This window comes from Eriocheir sinensis, chromosome 33, assembly GCF_024679095.1.
Source record: "Eriocheir sinensis breed Jianghai 21 chromosome 33, ASM2467909v1, whole genome shotgun sequence".
NCBI classification, from domain to species: Eukaryota; Metazoa; Arthropoda; class Malacostraca; order Decapoda; family Varunidae; genus Eriocheir; species Eriocheir sinensis.
Window position 1 is genome coordinate 11,566,531 of NC_066541.1, and position 20,240 is coordinate 11,586,770.

At 42.1% G+C, this 20,240-nt stretch overlaps 1 protein-coding gene and 1 long non-coding RNA gene across 8 annotated transcripts in view; one reads left to right on the forward strand and one right to left on the reverse strand.

The window, feature by feature from the left end:
• LOC127006735 (uncharacterized) lies at positions 1 to 13,503 on the forward strand. The gene is made up of 2 exons (XR_007759717.1): positions 1 to 2,143; positions 8,424 to 13,503. It is a non-coding gene; the product is annotated as an uncharacterized LOC127006735 (long non-coding RNA).
• The window catches only part of LOC127006733 (zinc finger SWIM domain-containing protein 8 homolog), a 25,767-nt gene continuing 15,343 nt past the window's right edge, over positions 9,817 to 20,240 (reverse strand). For 5 of the 7 annotated variants that reach the window (XM_050877002.1, XM_050877005.1, XM_050877007.1 and 2 more), the window contains 9 exons: positions 18,611 to 19,021; positions 18,119 to 18,331; positions 17,801 to 17,920; positions 17,452 to 17,604; positions 16,909 to 17,094; positions 16,318 to 16,516; positions 15,472 to 15,649; positions 14,972 to 15,121; positions 9,817 to 14,703 (listed from right to left, as the gene is read on the reverse strand). In XM_050877002.1, coding sequence (XP_050732959.1) covers positions 14,634 to 14,703; positions 14,972 to 15,121; positions 15,472 to 15,649; positions 16,318 to 16,516; positions 16,909 to 17,094; positions 17,452 to 17,604; positions 17,801 to 17,920; positions 18,119 to 18,331; positions 18,611 to 19,021 — 1,680 coding nt within the window. In that variant the 3' untranslated portion in view covers positions 9,817 to 14,633. The remainder of the gene's footprint in view (positions 14,704 to 14,971; positions 15,122 to 15,471; positions 15,650 to 16,317; positions 16,517 to 16,908; positions 17,095 to 17,451; positions 17,605 to 17,800; positions 17,921 to 18,118; positions 18,332 to 18,610; positions 19,022 to 20,240) is intronic. The other 2 variants (XM_050877008.1, XM_050877006.1) reach the window with 1 other exon arrangement.

The window sequence follows — 20,240 nt, forward strand, 5'->3', positions numbered from 1 at the left end:
GGCAATGACGGCATGAAGGGAAGGACATGGCGGTGAGGATGGAGGTTGCTTTCACACACACATGGCATCAAAAGTGGTCTGACACACGATTCTTGGCTATAATAATCCGGTTGTAACTGAGACCAATGACAACGTAGGGACGTGGTGGCACCCTGACAGGAGCAAGAGGTATAACTGTCTGGTAAGCATGACAAGGCAAAGATGACCAACGTGTGTCATGCTGCCGCTGCCCGAGGTTCTATGCGCCTCTGTGCTCCAGCTATAACGAGAGTGAAGGTCCTCATTGAGTCTCATCGCCGCAAAACCAGTCTTGCCTTAACTCTGAACCCCCCACCCACCCCGGCCAGCCTGCTTGCCAGCCTCTCACCTATACACAGCTTCCCATTATACTCTTGCTCCTTGCCGCAACCGCTGGCCTCGCTCTTTTCTACTCATATTGCCGAGTATGGATTTCCATCGCGTTAAAAGGATAAATTCTTATGTTCTTTTACAAGAAGGACATCAAGACAACTTTGGAACAAAATTAGATGAATTGCTGTTATGTCCAATCTTTTATTTATGGAAAATTACGTTGCGGGCTTTTTTTTTTTTTCATTTCATCCGGCTCTTGGAGTGTTTCCTTTGAAAAAAATATTGAGCCAGCCATACTGATTGCTATTACACGTTTATCCCTTGAAACAAGCATTGTAACCCGAATGTGCAGCATCAGTCCCTTATAACTAATATCTATCTATCTCCGACGCCCTGTTCCATCACGAGAACTTCCCTCCAGAGGATTGCCGCAGCAGAAGTGTCTCCATATCTCCCTTTTCTGGCACTCCCTCTCACCGCATTCAATCCTGCTGCTTCCAACTCTCTCGCTCCAAACTGGCTCACCCAACTGATCCACTTCACAGGTGGTCTACTGGTCTTCCCCTGACACCCCATTCCTCAATCCTTTCCTTATACACTGCAAATTCATTTTCACCACGTGCCCAAACCATCTCGGCGTACCACGCTTCAGCCGTTCGACCACATAACAGTTCACTCCCACTCACACCAAACTTTTCAAACATGCTTTCATTACTTTCTCCATTCCATCCTGAAACACATGCACCTCTAATAACAACTGATCAGCCACAAATAACTATTAATCAGCGTTAATACCAAATTGGCATCGCGTCTACGAACATATCGGTAAGGTGTCCAGTAAAAGTGACTAAGTATACTCTCGTCTGACCACAAAAAAAACTTAGAACCTTGTCCAGTGGCCCCGGCAAACATTTCTTAACATAGGCGATGCGATTCTTTTTGTGGCGTGCTGTTAATAAAGGCTTCCGTGCTGCACGACGTGATTACAGGTTCAAATCGTCATGAAGGTAACGAGAGGCACTCAATGACACATTTTGTAGGTCTCTTACTTTGTTTAATGTCACGGGCTGTATTCGTAGGATGACTGATCAGCTGTCTCTTGACAACATTCAATGTCTTTTTACTAACTTTTCTGATTTTTCCTGGCCGTTTTGAATGACTGGTTAACAATTCATCAGGACTCTCGCGGGCACTTTTTCACCCATCGCCTTACACTCTGTTAAGAAACTCCTGTTGCATCCTCAAATTGTTTTGTGCTATAATGAGCTTTGTATAAAGTGTGAATATGGGTGATAGTCTCCCGGCTCAAGTCCGGCTTACGCCCCATTTCCTGGTGAGACCATCCGAAATGAAACGTTCAATTTACGGTAAATTTAAAATCTTGGAGATCAGTGAATGTAGTCGCCACACCGTACAACATGCAACATATCCAACTGAGACATACCCCACTCAGTTGCCAATTATCTGAATTAAATGCCAGACACACGATAAATGCAACTAATCCTATGATGCCAAGGGGATAAATGAAAGTAGCCAAACGAATGCTCTCGGACAAATCGCGGCCGAATTCAATGGCATAGACTATATACGTTTGTCCCTTGCAACAAGCACTGTAACCCGGGTATACAGAATCAGTGCTTTTTATTAATCTGCGTACCCCCGCTTTACGGATTTGCTGCACTGCGTGGATACGAAAACCCGTTAATACCTAAATAACTATAAATCAGCGTCAATCCCGAATCGGCATCTATGCAGTGAATCGCGTCGGCAGGATAGCCAGCGGGAGCAACCGGTATGTGTGTGTGTGTGTGTGTGACGGAGGTAGATCAATACTCCATGAGGCTGCCGACATCTTGCTTCGTTCAGGCAATACAGCATCATATTAGCACACCTCCCAATGGTCGCTGTCCGCGTGAAATCCATGAAACCTCCGCTACCATGCCTCAGGGCCTGATTTTTCAGTAACAACAAAGAGACGACGATACTTTGTTTTACACTAGGATAAGACCGGCGATGGGCTGATCTCATGGATCACTGTATTTGCACCAAGGTCGTGCAGCAACTAGCCTCCCTCCATGCCAGTGTTTTCACGACACCACGATCTAACGCTGCAAGGCGGGGATATATTTTTTTTATTATTTTCCACTGTAGGGTAAGAATGGCGTTACGCAGGGAATGTATGGGTTCGTCAGCATCAAGGTTGGGCAATACCCCCTATATGTTTCAGGGCCAGAATTTTCACTTTCGAAGTCATCACAACATATATTTACAGGACAAGGATATTATAAGTCCTCACTGTAATGTTTGGCTAAGTACAGATAGATGCATCATAAACTATATATCAATCAATCAATCATCAATGCCGTGCAACGAAAGCCCCAATACCACAGGGTTAGTATTCTCATAATCGTTATCACAACGCATAACAATAAGCCGGAAATAATTCAAAGTTTTCATTGCACAGTAAAAGCGAAGAGTGGCGTTGGGCTAGGCGTGGATGGCATTGTCAGCATCAAGGTCGTGCAGCAATTAACTGGCCTCAAGGTAACGTGCGCGTCTGGACAAGCCGCATCCCAGGGGCACAGAGGGCACATACTAACTCCGGTTCTGTTTGCTCACAACACAAAAATACTTAGCGGGCGTCCCTCCGGCATACATAACATCTGCCTTTTTCTCAGTGTTCTGCCTGCACGAATTTACAAGAATGGAACGTGCCGCTGCTGTTGCAGGCAATAATTCCACCTTACGCATGAGAACCACTCAGCGACAAACGTTGCCAACTCAAGAGATTGTCAGTTTATTATTATCACCATATCCAAGGAAAGAGTGACTAGAATAAGTATGAGTGTTCTCACCCAGCCCCCTCCCACCACCAAGATAACACGTAGCCTGGTGTCAAGGTACAGGACACACAGCAAGGGAGGTTGAAACTTGCAACCCGTTCACACACGACCCCGGCTCAGCTTCGACACACACACACACACACACACGGTATCAAGCTACGGGTCCTGCCAGCCTGCCTATGTCACGTGGTGTAAAATAGGAAAGTAATACAGGGATGCAAGAAATAATTATGATAGGAATGAACTGTGTATTTGCAATGAAACGTGGTCATCGCCACAACTAAAGAAGTACTTTGGCCGTCCTGCAGCACCAAGAACTGCACGAATAATATCTCGGAGGCCAGATTTCAATAAAGGTGTGGTAGTGGTGGTGGTGTTGGGCGCAGCAGCTGGCGGGGCTGCGGCAGCAAGTTGTGTCGGTTGGAGGGACGTGGGGGGTGAGGGAGGCAGTGCTACCTTCCCCCTGACTTTCGCTTATTTCCAACACGTTTCGATTGCCTGCGGGTGAAGGGCCATAGCTGATGCCGTGAGCAACAGAACACACAGTCGGACGATACGGTGTGGAGGAAAGGCAGCGGAACGGCCACAATATCTCCAGATAGTGAGGGGTGGCGTCAGGGCCTCGATGGCAGGCGGCAGCTGACATCATCCTTCCCGTGGCTCCCCTGCCCTGCCTGCTGCCATGCCACCCGCGGGGGGAGGCTGAATTCCTGCCAGACACGCTGCGAACTGGGGGCGGCAGTCATCCTCGAGTCCTAACCCCAGCCATCTTGCTTGCATAGACAATGACGAGGAAGGCTGTCGCGTTGCCAAGAATGTGCGGTCTTCACCTTTTGTTTCCCGAGCGAGCATGACTTCTTATATGCTATTTCTGGAAACATCGACCCGTGCAATGACAAGAATGAGAATAAGAAACTATACTAGCTTGTACCCAACATTTGAAGACTGGATGCGTAATACAAAATTTTCTTTAGTTATAGTGAAATTACGTTAGGTCCATCATACCCAACGTAATAAATGCGTATCCTCCCTTCCCAACAAAGATGCTTGCAACATAAAGCAACCGGATGCCGATACACTACACAACTTTGAAAGAAATGTTTTACTTGCAACGGCCTTCATACAAAAATAGGAGTTATATACCGCATAATGAGCAGTTTTTTTTCTCATCTCGCTCTTTGGGATACTAGCTAGGGTTGTGCTCACATCTTTCATCATGCTATATTGTTCTCTTTGGAAGGCCCCCGGCGCCCCAGGCATGCAATCGACCACCTACAGCCCGCCCAGACCGTTTCCCGCCGCTGCATGAATAATCCAGTGCAACATTTCAGCCGGTGTCCTTATTTTTCAGCCTGTTAGGAAGACTCCATGGCGCACAGACACCCCTAGCACACCTCTCCTTCTTCAAAACTCGTATTTTGCACAGAAAGAAAACATTTTTGGCGGGAATTTCTTAGATCTGGTGGCGGGAAATTTGGTTTTCAAACAGCCACGAGTGGATTGATCAAGCGGAGGCCCTCGCCATTTTGCCCGCCACAGCCTCCCTTCAAAATTACAATTTCGTCCTTCATTCCGGGAAATAAGAGAAGTTAACGTAACCATGCCACCTTCTAGGCCCCGAGAAGCTTTCAACCCGGGAAAAATTCCTTATCTGTGGCGGAGAAGAGAAGACTTTAATTTTGAATGAGAGCTTCCGTGGCCGTATTTGGCGAGCACCCTCCTTCGGCCTCTTCTGAGCTAGGGGGAACGTTTTAAAATATTTTCCGGTCTTACCTCATTGGAGGGAGAAACGTTGTTCTCAGCTGGGGCAGTGGTGGCGTCGTCCGACATAATGGGAAGGGTTTGGTTGCTTAAATCACGGAGACAAATGCGGAGGCGAATTTTGAAGTGTGGCTGACTGGGATCTGCCGAGCGGAGTGGTGGTGGTGGGCGGGGGTCACGTGACACGCCGTTCCTGCCACCACACCCCCGCCCCTTACACCACCACCACCACTACGACTGCCACTCTTCAACAAGTCGCTGCACTTTTTTTTTTTTTCCTTAGCCTTTCCCTCTTTTCTTACAAGCTTACAACCACAAGTGACCACCACATATGCCTGTCATTACCACCACTACCACCACCGCGGCCACTAGCTGCTGTTGCCACTCAACCAGCCACTCTTTCACGTCACCGCATTTTATTACTTTTTTTCCTTTGCCTTTCCCTCTTTTCTTGCTAGTTTACCACCACCACCACATGTCCCTGTCCTTAGCACCACCACCACCACAGCCACTACTATAGAAATTGCCACTCTCCCAACCACTTTCACAAATCACCCCATTTCAATATTTTTTTTTTCTTTGGGCTTTTTTATTCCCTCATGTCTTGCAAGCTTACATCACTCCATGCCACCACCACCACATATCCCTGTCCTTACCACCACCACTGCCACTACGTACTATTGCCGCTCTCCCGGCCACTCTCATATAAGTCACGGCATATATCTCGATCATTACTTTTGTTTCCTTTGCCTTTCCCTCTTTTCTTCCACTTTATTAACCCTATAGCCTCTGCCCTTACTACCATCTGGGACCATCACCACCACTGCCACTCTGCAAGCCACTCTCACAGGCAACCACATTTCAACAGTTTTTCCTTAGTGTTTCCCCTTAACTTTTTTTTTTTTTTTTTTTGCTTCATTTACCTAAACCTTCCGCTACCACACACTTGTCCTTACCATATCACTATATATACCCCAACCCATTAATGTTATTTTCAGAAGCTCAACCCTTTTTTTTCCTACTCCTTTGGTATTTTTTCCCCTGTAACATGATCCTCCCTTCTCCTTGGATGTTTACTTGCAACAATAAACTATCAATCAATCATGCATACGAATTCTGCCACCGACACAATAGTTGATATAGTTCATTTTAGATATTACATAGTCCATTTTTTTACTCATATTATAATTACATCTTCACCGAAAGTAAATAATCCATGAGATGAGATGATGGTATTCTCGTGATTATAAGTAAACTACAGATAAGAATAAAGCTAAATTTATATAAGGTGACGGCTATATACGTGCTAAAAGTAAACCAATGAACGACGTTTTGCAGGAAAATGGAAAGAAAACTAATAAAGAAACAGCATATTACAGTAGCCTATGTTACGTGCCCCTTATCATGCCACATGGAAAAGAAAGAACGCTGGGATATGTGAAACGAACACGTGCACGCGGCCATACAATCAGCAGGTGTTGTTACCATATACAGGTGTTCCTTTTATTGCTTCAAGATAGCCTTTGAGTTGTGAATAAGCCCCTACTCGGGTATATTTGTGTGAGTTATTCCCATCAGTACCTACAACACAAAAAAGATAATATTAGAGGCAGTGTATGAGGTTGGTTTAATAATATACCTCAATCGTGCTGGCTACTCTTATCCGGCGTCCAGTTAAATTTATTATCACCCTCAACCTCTCGAATTTGAAAAGTGAACCGCAACTTTCATACTGGCTTTAGATGCTGGCTCGGAATCACACTCTTATCACACACCTGCTCTGTCCTTTGCCACGGCTGGAGGGGGGAGGGGCGAGAGGGAGAAGGGGGTAAACAGGTGATCAAATTGGGGGTATTATACGCTATAGATGCACCTCCACGGCCTATGTGCTTATGCATCTCCGTCTCTTTAACTTTGACCCTTGAGCTCTGGACACAGACGGGAGTGAGGATAATTTTAATTAAAGACTGGCATGATTATTCTTTGCTCTCTCTCTCACACACACACACACACTATAACGCTTGATTAACTTTCTCCGGTAAAACCTACGCACGAATACAACGGCAATACAGCAATATTAATAATAATAATAATAGTAATAAATATATCATGCACCTGAAATAAGCTGATGAAAATGTTAATCGTTTCTCGGGAAAGAATTGCGGATCAAAAAGTACAATGCGGAGTTCTCAATTATCATGAACATTATTGCACATTAATGCAATTATTTGGAAGTATATATATGCGGTGAAAATGCCAGGAGGTACGAAAAACTGATGTTGGGTTCGCTGCTGCAATGCCCACCCTTCCTATATGTACGCTACAACACACTGATTCCTACAATACCTAGCAATCTCCAACTCTTTGGGAACTTCAGTTTATATAAGCGTTACAGTAACCGGTCTATTATCTTTTTTTTTTATCAAGGGTATAGCAAGAAGAGGAAGTGGGTTATAAGGGAAGGTATAGTTGGTGGAAGAGGAAAAACAGGAGCATTTAGTTGTATAATGTATGTGGTCACTTATGTTACATCTCTACTTATGTCCTTCTGCAACCATTCCTCCTAACAGCCAGCAGTCCCATCGAGTCTATATAGGTCTCCACTTTAAACTATTCCTGTAACATGTTTTCCCTTTTGAACTATTGCTATAATTATGTTTTGGGGTATCTATTATTTTCCTTTCAAAGACAAAGCATAGATTTTGAATTGAGGTATACTGCTTATCGATTTTCCGGTACATACACTATAATAATACCACTAATTATAGATGCGCTGATAATTGAGACCCACGCACGTGCACTTTAGATTTCTCCTTTCTGTAAATATTCAATTTCCCCCTTTCCCACAATAAATATTTAGCTAATAAAAATAATAACAAAAGAAATTAAATAAAGGGCATATTTGGAAGCAGAAACAGTGTAATTTAAGTTTCGACCAGCCAATAATAGTTTTCTACTTAAAAAAAAAAATAAATAAATAAATAAATAAATAGTAGTTTTGCAGTGAGAGGAAACTGCAACAAAAGCGGACCATCAACTCAGCTTCCTTCCAAATCTAAGCAAATAGCAATTGTGGAAAAGTGAAAAAAATAATTTGCATTATCGAGCTATATTGATGAACATAAGGTCGAGACACAAAAATAACACTAATAAACAGCATGTCAACTCTACGGGTCAGGTAAGGAAAACATTAAACCTTTCTGTTGACAACTTGAACTATGAAGTGCTGTGTGCAAGGCAGCCCGGAGCGAGATGGGAATGTTGGGCTACGGCTCCTCACCTTTACATTGTTACACTTCACATACGGCTAAAATAAATCAATGATGAGAAAACCCTAGGGTGTGGAGGTAACTTCTTGGAGCTTGGGAATGCACCTAGGCTTCCAAATGCTACTATAACAAAGCCAACCTTCTTCACTTGTTATTTGCATGCAACAACAGTGCATTTGTTACATAATGAATGTTGCAGGTCTGGGGAGAAGGAGGGGAACACCGCAAAGCAGACTACGGCGAGTGTTGCCCGAGTCTTGGTCTGCAGACCTGACACCTTCATTCCTAAGACACACCAGAGGAAAGGAACAAGATTCAAAGTCAACTGGGATAGAAGAGAAAGGATGCACCATCTCCTTCAGGATTTTGTTTGCAGACTTTAATTTTATTTCAAGATCCAAAGAGCTGCAATAATGAAAAATATTTACTCATCATCAGATAGCATTCCTAAAGTTGAAAACTACACAAATCTTCATACATGCAAGAGGGGAGAGTTAAGAAAAAAATGGCATTGTACTTTTCTTCTTCTCAGTTGAGAAGACATTAGGAGATTGAAAGCAAACTTTCACCAAGCGAAAGGTCCTTTCAGTGACAATGAGTTTACATCACATGATACTCGTGTTGCCAGCTACACATCAGGGACAATGATCATAGAAAGATGTGTTCAAAATTATCAGCAATGACTGTAAGATTAGAGATAAGTATGATGACCAAGAATTGCATACGAAGTTTCCTGTTCCTTTAATATACATACCATTTCACATTCTTCACATTACATTATAATCCTTGAAATAAAAGTGTTTTACACTGAACCAAATAACACTTAATTGAAGAGGTGCAGAACCTGTCCAAACACAAGTGACAACAAGAAGGAAGCTCCACACAAGGCATCGAGGCCAACACCTGTGGCTGGTGAGGCTGCCCTGCGCTGCCCTGCGCTGCCCTGCTCCTCGCACAGGGGCAGGAGGATAGCCCCCCAACACTACCAATAAATACTCAAACAGGGAATGGGGGAAATAAGAACACATACAAACCACTACAAAAGTACAAAGGAAATACATTACAGAAAGCAATGGAAGGAGTCTTTCATAAATAAATATGACAGATTCATTAGCAAGTTACAATTAACATTAACCATAAACTGATATATGAAAATCATCTGAACATTATCCCAGTACTCTTAAAAAAATATACAATCAAATATAATATACACCACATACCAAAAGAATGTTCTGGCAAAACTCTTTAAGAATGTAAAATCATATGCAAATAATGTTTCTGGTGCAGTGAATCCCCAGAAGTTCACCGGGAATGGTATTTCATATAATGTACCACGCCACGACGCTGGCAACTTAATAAATTTATCCTGAGATGCGATAGCACATGGAAGCTTTTGCATAATAAAAAAGACCACACAACTCTATCAAGCTCAAAGCTACAATGGACATGTGTCAAACAAAAATAATAAATAGGTGGGAGAGGGAGAGAGAAAAATATATGATAAATAAAGTGACCCAGACAATCTCTCAAAGTGGATTCTTCTCAGAACAAAAGTGGATCTATTGCAGATCAAACTTTATTCTTTTACTGCAGTGTGTGTGTGTGTGTGTGTGTGTGTGTGTGTGTTTACCTACTTGTGGTATACGGGATATGAGCTAAGCTCGTGTTGTCCTGTCTCTATATTTACTTGTGTGTGTGTGTGTGTGTGTGTGTGTGTGTCCCCTCTTATAAGATGCACAAACACGCACACACACACACACACAGGAGGAGAGGCACACCTACTGTAGTCCCACACAGCAACGTATGATCAATGATGTTTCAGTGACTACATTCACACTAGTATAAAATGAAAACCTAACTCTGTACATTGAAGTGGGACAAATTGAGGTCAACTCTATGTAAGTTCAAAAATAATGGGATATTCCAACTGCATCCCAATTTGTACTTTTTACTGACCTGCATATGAAATAATGTTTTTCTTTTCTTTTCACAAATTACAAGAGAAGAATCCACCTGAGTGATAGAACCGTAATATCAAATCATAGACACAATAACATCCATAACCCAGCAGTGTTCCATCAGCTCATGTGCCCCTAATAGCGCATACAAAATATATCTCTAACATACACTGAAGTGCACACACCTCAAGAGTGCTAGAATTACTATATTTATATATATTATTTATATATGTACACACAATTTTCACGCCAGCCAACGAAAATTAAACAGGACACTCGACAGACACTATAGTCACTGATGCCAGACTCCCGGGTCTCCTACGCTTTCTGACTCACGAGTCTCACAAAAGTTTTAAATTAAGGATTATACTACATACATTAATCAATTTTGAATTAAATCCTGACCAGCAGATGACTAGTTCCTGAATCTGAAAAAAAAATCACTGGGCAGATAAAAGCCTAAAGAAATTTAATGTGTAATAAAAATATTGAAGTGAATGCAGCTGCAGACTTGCCATTATTCCCCATAAGTGAAGCTGGCCACTCCATCACTGACACCCACCTAACATGAGTTCACTCCTACAAATGGTATAAACAATGAGCAAATTCTTATTACACTAATAATAATATATATATTTATTTATTTATATCTGTATTTATATGTGTATATCAGCCATATTTAAGTCTTCACTCTTGTACTGATGGCCCTAGTTTCTAGGGTTGATAATTAGCATGGAGGACTGACTGCCAAAACTTAATTTCAGATAGGCTTTTGCCAACAACGAAATGCGCTGCTCCTCCATAAAACGAAGAACTTAGTAAATATGACTGATAATTGAGCGGAAGAGATACTGCTGCCTTAAATTACATTATGATTAGGGAGGGAGAATCAATCTGTCAGCGGGTAATCCCGTGACAAGCAAAACACACAAGAAACACTACCATCTATGTGCAAGAAGCTCATCATCAGAGCAGAGACAGAGGCAAGCAAACACAGGTCCAAAAGCACTTGGAGCTAAAACGGTGCACCTTGTTTTGCTGGCATAGAATCACAAAAATCCCTCCTCCAACGTGTTTCTGCCGCGGCCTGCCTCTAGCACATGGAAACGAAGAAGTGTTGCCAAAAAGATTTATATTGTACTCAAATACTTGTACCAGGTCTAGCACTGCCATCAACTTACCAAAGATATTTCTGACAGATTACATTTTACTTTTTAGCTTTATTCTGACAGCCGCAGAGGACAGTTTTTGACTTATGACCTTTAGCAGTGAGTGATCACATTATGCACTCATTTCTGCTAATAAAATGAAAAAATATACCATCAAATTTGGTGAAGTAGGTCAGAGTACACATCAGCCCGGCCCCCTGAGTCTGCTTGTCTCCTCCCTCACCACTACACTATAATATACACAAATTTCTTGTAGATTCTAACAGAGCTCATTCAAAAAACCCTAACATCTGCTTCTATCAGTGACATTAAATCTCACTATGTGAAACTCTTAATAGTATATATCACATAAAAAATACCTGAATGTTGGAAAACCATTCATGGTGTTCATTTATGCCACATTTATAAAATGTGTCTTTCAACAATGTGTATGCTATCATATTTATATAGAAAAAATAATGCTTTCATATCATTTCTATTGAAAAGTCAAACAAGACAGCTAATCCAGTCCTAAATGTCAAATGCAAAAACCTTACAAATATTGACACTACTGGCCCAGCAAGAACCAGCCAGCCAGGGGACAATGGGGGCATGATCAATGGCAGCTTCCCTCACCCTGTGCTTGCACATGCCTCACAAAACCTGACACTCCAGACAAGAAAGTGTGAGGTGGCTGAGGACACTCCCAACACCATCAGTGTGAGGATGACTGACAAAGAAACAACGAAGGAGTGAGGGCAGCATACATCTAACCAAGACAACCTGAGTCAATAGATGAAGGCTTTTTCTAATGTATGTGAAACTCAAATCTATCCGAGAGTGAACCTGTGAGTTATCCTACCACTGTCAGAGATCTGAAATGTTCATGTCTAAAGTAAAGCTTCAGTTCCTGCCACTGTAACATCTACCTGTTGATTTTTTTCTGGGATATGTACTAATTCTTGCACTGTCCTAATATGTATTCATGTATTTCCTTATGAAGGCAATTTCTGTTGGACACTAATAACTGGGAACATTTAAAAATATATATGAAAAAGACCAAGTAAGTAGAAATCAATTCTAAATAAATTCCAAACTTACAGATCTGTTCTGTGCCTATAACTAACCTTCCAAAGCTCTTGCACTGACTTGATAGCTGCTTGACATCCAGCACCAACGCTGGACCTCAGCCTCCACAAATGATTGTCTCTAATTAAGAAGCTCTGGCCTGCCCTACCTCAGGTCCCTAACTCTACCTGCCAAGTTCTTGTTAGTTCCTTTTTTTTGCTACTTTGTGCCGGTTCTTTGATGTTCATGTGATTGATTTACGTCAATATAAATTCTATCACCATACTAAAAACCCGAACATGCAAGTAATTTAGAATTGATAAGAATCACCATTAGTCTTGAAACGAGCCCAGAGAATATTACAATACTCAGTCAATACTTGAATATTATTATTATTATTATTATCATTATTAAAAACACCACCCACGTCACTCTGGTGTGGTTGGTATAGTGCTGGTGTTTACACACTTTTGCCTATGCAGTGATCCAGGACTGTCTGAGGTTTGAATCCTCTGCCAGCTTGGAAACACCAATCAATCAGCCATTACATGTGGCTCCCAAAAATTGCTCTAGATTATGAAGTGAATGAACAGTTTTGTCATATGTATAGGCAAAGGTAAAAAGGTACTAAAGCTATGACTGGTCCACTGAAAATATGCACTAAACACTGGTAGATCCTGACATAAAGACCAATTAACATACTGAGATCAATAAAAATAAACTTACTTCAATTCTACAGATGACAAATATGATATAAATAATACATTCCTTACCTAGTCTACTGGGAATAAGTATTTTGGCATACAATGATGGTCAAAGACACACTTAAAATGCAAGATGAGTAAGTAAGAGTATGAGTAATGTGACCTAACATATTCTTTTAATGTGGGGAGCTGTACTGATATCTACAGTGACCCACAGTCCCCTACAGACCCTTGGTTCCCAGCTGCCTCGGGACTCTGCCAACATCCCAGCTAAATTCTCGGAAAAATGGCAAAACTTTACAAAACTAATGAGATCAAACAGGATTGTCCCCTGACTGGCAAGCATTATAGACCAAAAAAAAAAAAAAATAAATAAATAAAAAAAAATAAAAATAAAAAAACAGCTATGGTAAACATATCCCTACAAACATACATACACATACACAAACACAAATGTAAAAAAGGAAAATATATATATATACAGACCGAAGAAGTGGCTCACCGGGCACCACTATTTCCACAGCAATAACGGGAAACATAACTCTCATCAAGCTCAGAAATTATCTCATGAAATCTACATTTAGGTTCACCATCAACTATAATGTCATAAAAAATTATCTCCCCGCTACACTGTGACACAAGTGCAATTTGTAGTGCCACAGTCTTACTCTTATTATAGTTATTATTACAAGATGCTACACTTGGACAAAGATAAGGTTTTCCACTGAGTGCTTTTTGTATATTCTTGAGGTGCTTACATATATTGATGCAATATATAGTCACCCATTTATGCTCAAAAATATCTTCTCAATCTCCCAAATCATAGTTACAACTCATTGAGCAGATTAAAAAGCCTGCCTCTCTTACTTTGCTCTCTTAACCCTGAATATTAACCTTTAAATACATACAAACCAATGTGTCCCTTAGCTTTTACTACAATAATTTAGTGATTACGGGGAAGATACTCAAATTAAGGTAAAAAAAGGTGTTCCACGCCCTTAACTACCAAGATTTTGAATGACTAAGTCACCCTGAACTTATTTTTGCTTCTGTACTGAGATACTTTGTCTTGTACTAAGACATGAGAGGGAACTTGTTTATCAACCTTTCACAGGTTGTTAGCTGCTTAAACTAGAACAATTTGCAGATGTGCTTAAAAACACAAACCCAGGCGTAACAACCTTGTCAGTGAAGGATGTGGAACTTGGATTGGAGTACTTTCTGCAAACCACACACATTTTTGTTCCTTAGGAAATTTTGGCTTTTCTTTGACTTGGTGATGTTTTTTTATATTTCAAACATGTATCCAAGTAATAAATTAATAGTATGCTTACCACAATAATTCCACTTATCTTCGGTTGCTATGTTTATACTCTGGGTGAGTCCGGCACAAGTGACCACTTCACCAAGACTCACAAAGCCACACACACACATGCACACACTCAGGGTCTACTTCTGAGGCTCACGCTGGTGATGCACCTCCCCGCCTCAGGGCACCATTCTCCCCACAAGACCCTAGGCAAGGCTGTGGTCATACTGGTGTTGTCTGCTGAAGGGCATTTGTGATTCTGGTCCACAACTCTTTCTTGCATGACTTGGATCTGTAGCCATGCAAAAAAATGAGATAAAAAATAATACTTGCTAAGCAGCATATTAAATATAAAGTGAACTGGGATTACCTTCACATGTGCTTTATACATTAAGGATATAGCAGTGTATATAAAGACCAATGCAGCTACTTCATGTCCCCAATTACACTATTATTATATACTGATGGAAAGACTAAATGTTGGCGGCTCTTGTGAATCTTATCTGTAAGAGGACAAAACCTGCCAAATTATTATGACACAACCCAAGCTCTCATCTCACCTTCTGAGTGCCTGTAGTAACTCATTGAACTGGACCATTCCTCCTGGAGTCATCTGGTAGGCCGAGCGGGCAGCCAAGATGATGGAGATGAAGTCGTCGTAGTCGGTTGGTGTTATGTAGTACATCTTGAGGTGTGTGCACTGCAGAAACCTGGAAAGCAAGGGGCAAAATGACAAACTTAAGATAGATACCATTTGCAAATTCATACGCGCCATTCCAATTAATATGCATACCAAAGAAAAACTTACTCTGGAAAATCAAAATGAAGTAAAAATCATCAGAAAAAGATGTTTATCCATACTTTGACAATGGTAAATTTTCATCCCATGGTTCAGTTTTCCAGAAGTCTCTTTTCCTTATATAAGTATCAGTTGAAATGGTGTAGGCTTTGGCAAAATATTATAATGGAGAAAATTAAGTCCCTATTTTTCCTCCACTACAGACTTAACCTAATGTTAGTACTTAATGCTGTCATCTCAAAAAATACTCATGTCACTCACATCTGCTGGCACTTCTGGACGAGTGGCTGGAGGATTGGTGACCGTAGTTGCTGATGGAACAGTGCCGGAGAGTGCCGGGCAAGATACTGTGCCGCCTCAACTGCCAGTTCTTGCAGCACGAAGGGGGACACCACACTGTTCACAGCACACATGCAGAACTGGTGGAGGTACTGCTGGCCTGTGAGGGGAGAGAAGAGGAAGGATGGTTACTACTGGATGTTGATATTTTTAGGTTGGTTGTGTAGTTGGATATGCAAGACAAAAGAAGGTTTTTTCTACACACATAACAGAATTTGTACCCCAGTCTATCTTCATAAGAGGGAATGGGAGAAGATGGAGGGTTAATACTGGATACTGATAATTCACAGGAAAATTGCATAATCAGACAACTAAAACAACAGGTAAATTATTTTCTCCATTAATAGCTGACATTCATCATCATCATCATTTCATCGACGCCTGCTCCTAGGAGCTCCCACCAGGGGATGGCCACGGCAGAAGAGCTTCCAACTTCTGCCGTGATGCTCGTGGCTTTGCGCAGTGGCAGTATTCTAACCAATGAGGTTCTGACTTTCATATATCTTCAAAACATCACCACCTACATGTTCCCTGTAAATACGTTTGCATGCATTGGATTTGTTTTCCAAATGACAACTCTCAGCATGATCTTTAGCTACCTCTCTATTTAGGCCTTGGGTCCACAAGTCATTCTATCTACTTTGTCATACGTCTTCTTTGGTTCACCTTCTCAGATCTACACTAAACTACTACTTCCCTCACCCTCCTCTGCCTACTTCATCCCAGAATAAGCATTACAGGACTAAAACAAGATCCTTCCAGACTCACCTAGCTTCTTGGCTACCCCCAGTAGCCACTTGACATCCTCGCCATAGGGGGGGTTCCGTGCATACTTGGCTTGAGGCCGGTCATCGTGAACTCTCCTGGCCAAGGTCTCCAGTGCAAGCATGCCAACACGGTAGGAGCTGAGCAGGTAGTGCATGGAGCCAGTGTTGGTCACCTGCTGTCCTCCTACCAAGCCACTCACCTGCTGGGGAAACAAAGCTCATGACACACCCTCAATAGCCACAAGAAAAGGCTACATGCTGCCTCTGCTTCCAGGTTGTAATGATTTTGCAAAATTTCATACTCTGTGCACTATATTTTCAACGGCCATGCCACGACTTTTATGGTGCTCTATAAGACCAAATGAATACAAAAACTTGACTGCCATTAATTTTGTTTGTCCTATAATGTTCAATTCAGTCGTAAACCTAAATCTTCCATAGACAGTAACAAATCTCATTAACAATGGAAAATTACTGTGTGTAGATGATTTTACAAACTGAGCATTCTAGAATATAATGTATAAATCCAACATCTTATGGGCAGAAACTAGATAAGCGATGCTGAGTGACAAGAAAACTGTAGGATCTTTGCCTGTTGTTGGGGTTGTGAGGTGGGCCGAGGGGGGAGCTGGGCCTGGTGAGGTGAATGTTGTACTAAGTGGGGGCCCTGAGCCCTCACCCAGGATAGTAGAGCCCCTGCCTGTGGGCCAGTCATGAAGGGAGCTGTGGAGACTCCCCCACTTCCCACTGCCCCAGAGTAAGGCAGGGAGAAGAAGCCCTGTGGGACATACAAGGGTGCTGAGTGATGGCAAGGCAATATACAGAAAACATCCCAGCCTTCAATATTTCTGGGTTCATTCAAACGTTAGTTGGGTTAACATTCATGTAGAGTGGAGTGTAGTGGAAAAAATAAAACATAATTCATAAGCCGATAGAAATACATTATTCTTAGATTCAGTGCATTAGTATTTCTTGTGATGTAAGATCTCCCGTTAATTCATCCATCTTACAAGTTATTCATAATATATTTTACATTCATTGCATTAATGTCGAACAAGTTACAATGTTATCATGCATTTTATATTCTAATAACTTTCTTGGCTAAATAAACCTTCAATAATTATCTTGTAGCTACCTGTGCCGGAGGAGTGTTGCCGGGCAGGAGAGCCGGCTGCTGAGAGAGCGGTGGCGGCCCAACATTGAGGGGCGGCGGAGGCTGATTCCCGTTCCCTGCATTGATGCCCCCCGGCACGGGCCCTGCCAGGCCACCGCTACCTGCCAGGCCATTCTGAAACACATGATGAAAAATTAAGGTTATATTGTCACATGAATGAAGACCTCAGAAGGATAGTTTGTAAAATTTAATGCTATAAAATAAATAAGAATATGCAGAGACAAGGTGCCAGAGAGAAATCTAACATGAAAGAATGTCAATCAGGTATGAGTACAATAAATGGTTTGTTTCTGAGGACTGAGCAAATTACCTGGGGAAGGGTGGAAGGTATGGACACAGGAGGATAATACTGCAGGGGTGGGGGAGGCAGGAGAGGCTGGGATACCCCTTGGGTACCACTGAAGGAAACCCCCGGTGGCTGAATATACATCTGAAATGAAACAGAAGAATGCAGAATGTATCACCCATAACCAATCAAAATCCTTCCAATAAACCTAACTGGAAAAAAAAAAAAAAAAAAAAAAAAATGTATCAAGATCAATGGTACTTGAACTTTATGTTAGAGTAAATTAGCAAGTCATCACTGGGACAAAAATAAGTACTTGAAACACTCTTAATGTCAACCAACCTGAAGTGAAGCTGTGGACATCCTCACCTGCATGGGCATCTGTGGGTTGATGCAGGATACACTGGTGGTGAGACCGGAAATGTAGTTATAGCCAAGAGGGTAAGGGATGCCTGGAAGCCCGTAGGGGACTGAGGGTGCCGTGGCTGCTACAGGGTACCCAGTCATCCCCACCAGGGCACCGGCACTCCCGTTGCCATTCACTCCAACCGAGACCTGAACAAGACATTAATTTATAGGGTATAAGTGATGAGATGATAAGCAATGGACACACCACTATAATTGTATTATTATTAAATTATTTGCTTATTGCAGGAATATGAGGTTGCAACCAATATCTGTACGATGCATTGATTTCTAGGGCAAAAGTGATGAGGCGATGAACAATAATCAAACATAATGTAACATATCAATCAGAATACTATTAGATTAGCTGCAGTTGCAAAAGATCAATGTGTGGTCTAAAAATAAGAATGACTAGTACGTAAGTCTTACAGGAGGATGGAGCGCTGGCTGTGCCTGCTGTTCTAACGGTGCAACGGCTGGCTGAGGCTGCTGTTGTTGCTGCTGCTGTTGCTGTTGTTGCTGTTGCTGCTGCTGCTGCTGTTGTTGTTGCTGCTGCTGCTGCTGAGTGGGTGGTGTGGGAGGGTTGAGGGGTGGGATCAGAGGCAGTGGCAGGTCATGGGCCGCCCCTGCTGCATCAACAAATGGCGGCTCAACGGCCACGTGCTGGCTGCCACCGGCCCTGGCCTGGTGGCGGGCCTGGTGGCGAGTACGAGCCTCGTAAATCTCGTACCAGCGACGTGCCACCGAGAACAACACCTCTGGGTACACCCCGCCACCCTTGGCCGCACCCTCTACTGCCAGACAAGCCTTCTCCAGCATGGCATCACTCTGCTCCTTGCACTGGGAACACAACACACACAAAATATACTAAAAAGTGGAATATTTAGCTGATACTTAACACTAGAAAATCCTAACCCTAATATATTAGCTTATTATTCATGTTTCTCTCTCACATGATATTGTAGTTCATATCATTTATTCTCTTTAGTCATTTTCATCTGTTTCACAAAACACCAATACCAGTGATACCACCTAAACTCAATGGCTGCTACTGATTTCCTAATACAACATGATAATATAAAAAAAAATGCCTATGTTAGCAAATTATCAATAAGACAAAACAACAGTAAACCCTCGATATAACGGATTTCGGATATAAAGGACAAGGTCAGAGGATTATAAATCCTCGGGGACCAACCGAGAATGTTTTTTGAACGAACTGCACCCGGTAATTACAATAACATCTGCTAGCCACCTCACCCTCCTCCCTTTATCTGTTGTCTCATCCTTTAGTTACTGTAGTATTTTTCAGCCCACTTGATGAAATATTTTCCTCCTTGTGGTTCCTATTCAAATGAAGAATGTATTTACCCCACAAGAAAGTCTTATGCATCAATCCAGGACATAAATGTAATGGAAAATAGCCAAGTGTTTAAGAGCGTCAGTAATGACTGACACAGCTTAACCCAAGAAAAGCGATCCCAGGGTTGGAGAGAGCTATTGTCAGGCGACTGGTTGACCAAAAAAATTGAGTCTCTCAGAATTGGAAAAAACAGTATCTCAGCACCTTTGGAATATTGGAGCACATAGGACAGTGAAAACCAAAACGTCCTAAACCTATTTGTATGGCTGTGGCAGCGGTCAATAAATGGGATTTAGCCGAGTGCTGGCAACCCCTGGGACGTGCAAGGGGGGACTACGTGCAACAAGGCAAGAGGAGGGACGTGAGCGTAAATGACACATAACACATAAACATATTTGTAACTACTAATATACACCTCATCTATATCTTAATTTTTTTAGTTTATCAATAATTTATAAATAAGACGTGCTACGAGACGAGGCAAGACGACTGACGTTGGCGAAATGAATGACGTGGGGATAGTGGGTAGTCCTACTGAGTGTTGCCATATATTACATGATCCAGTCCAATTTTCAGCCATCTAGACCTACTGGCACGGTTTCTGTACGCGTTCAAAAATCGCGCTCAATTGAGGCTTGTCGCCTCTCCTCGGACAAGCCTCAATTGAGGTCTGTCGCTGTTCTCGGGTTAAGGGGT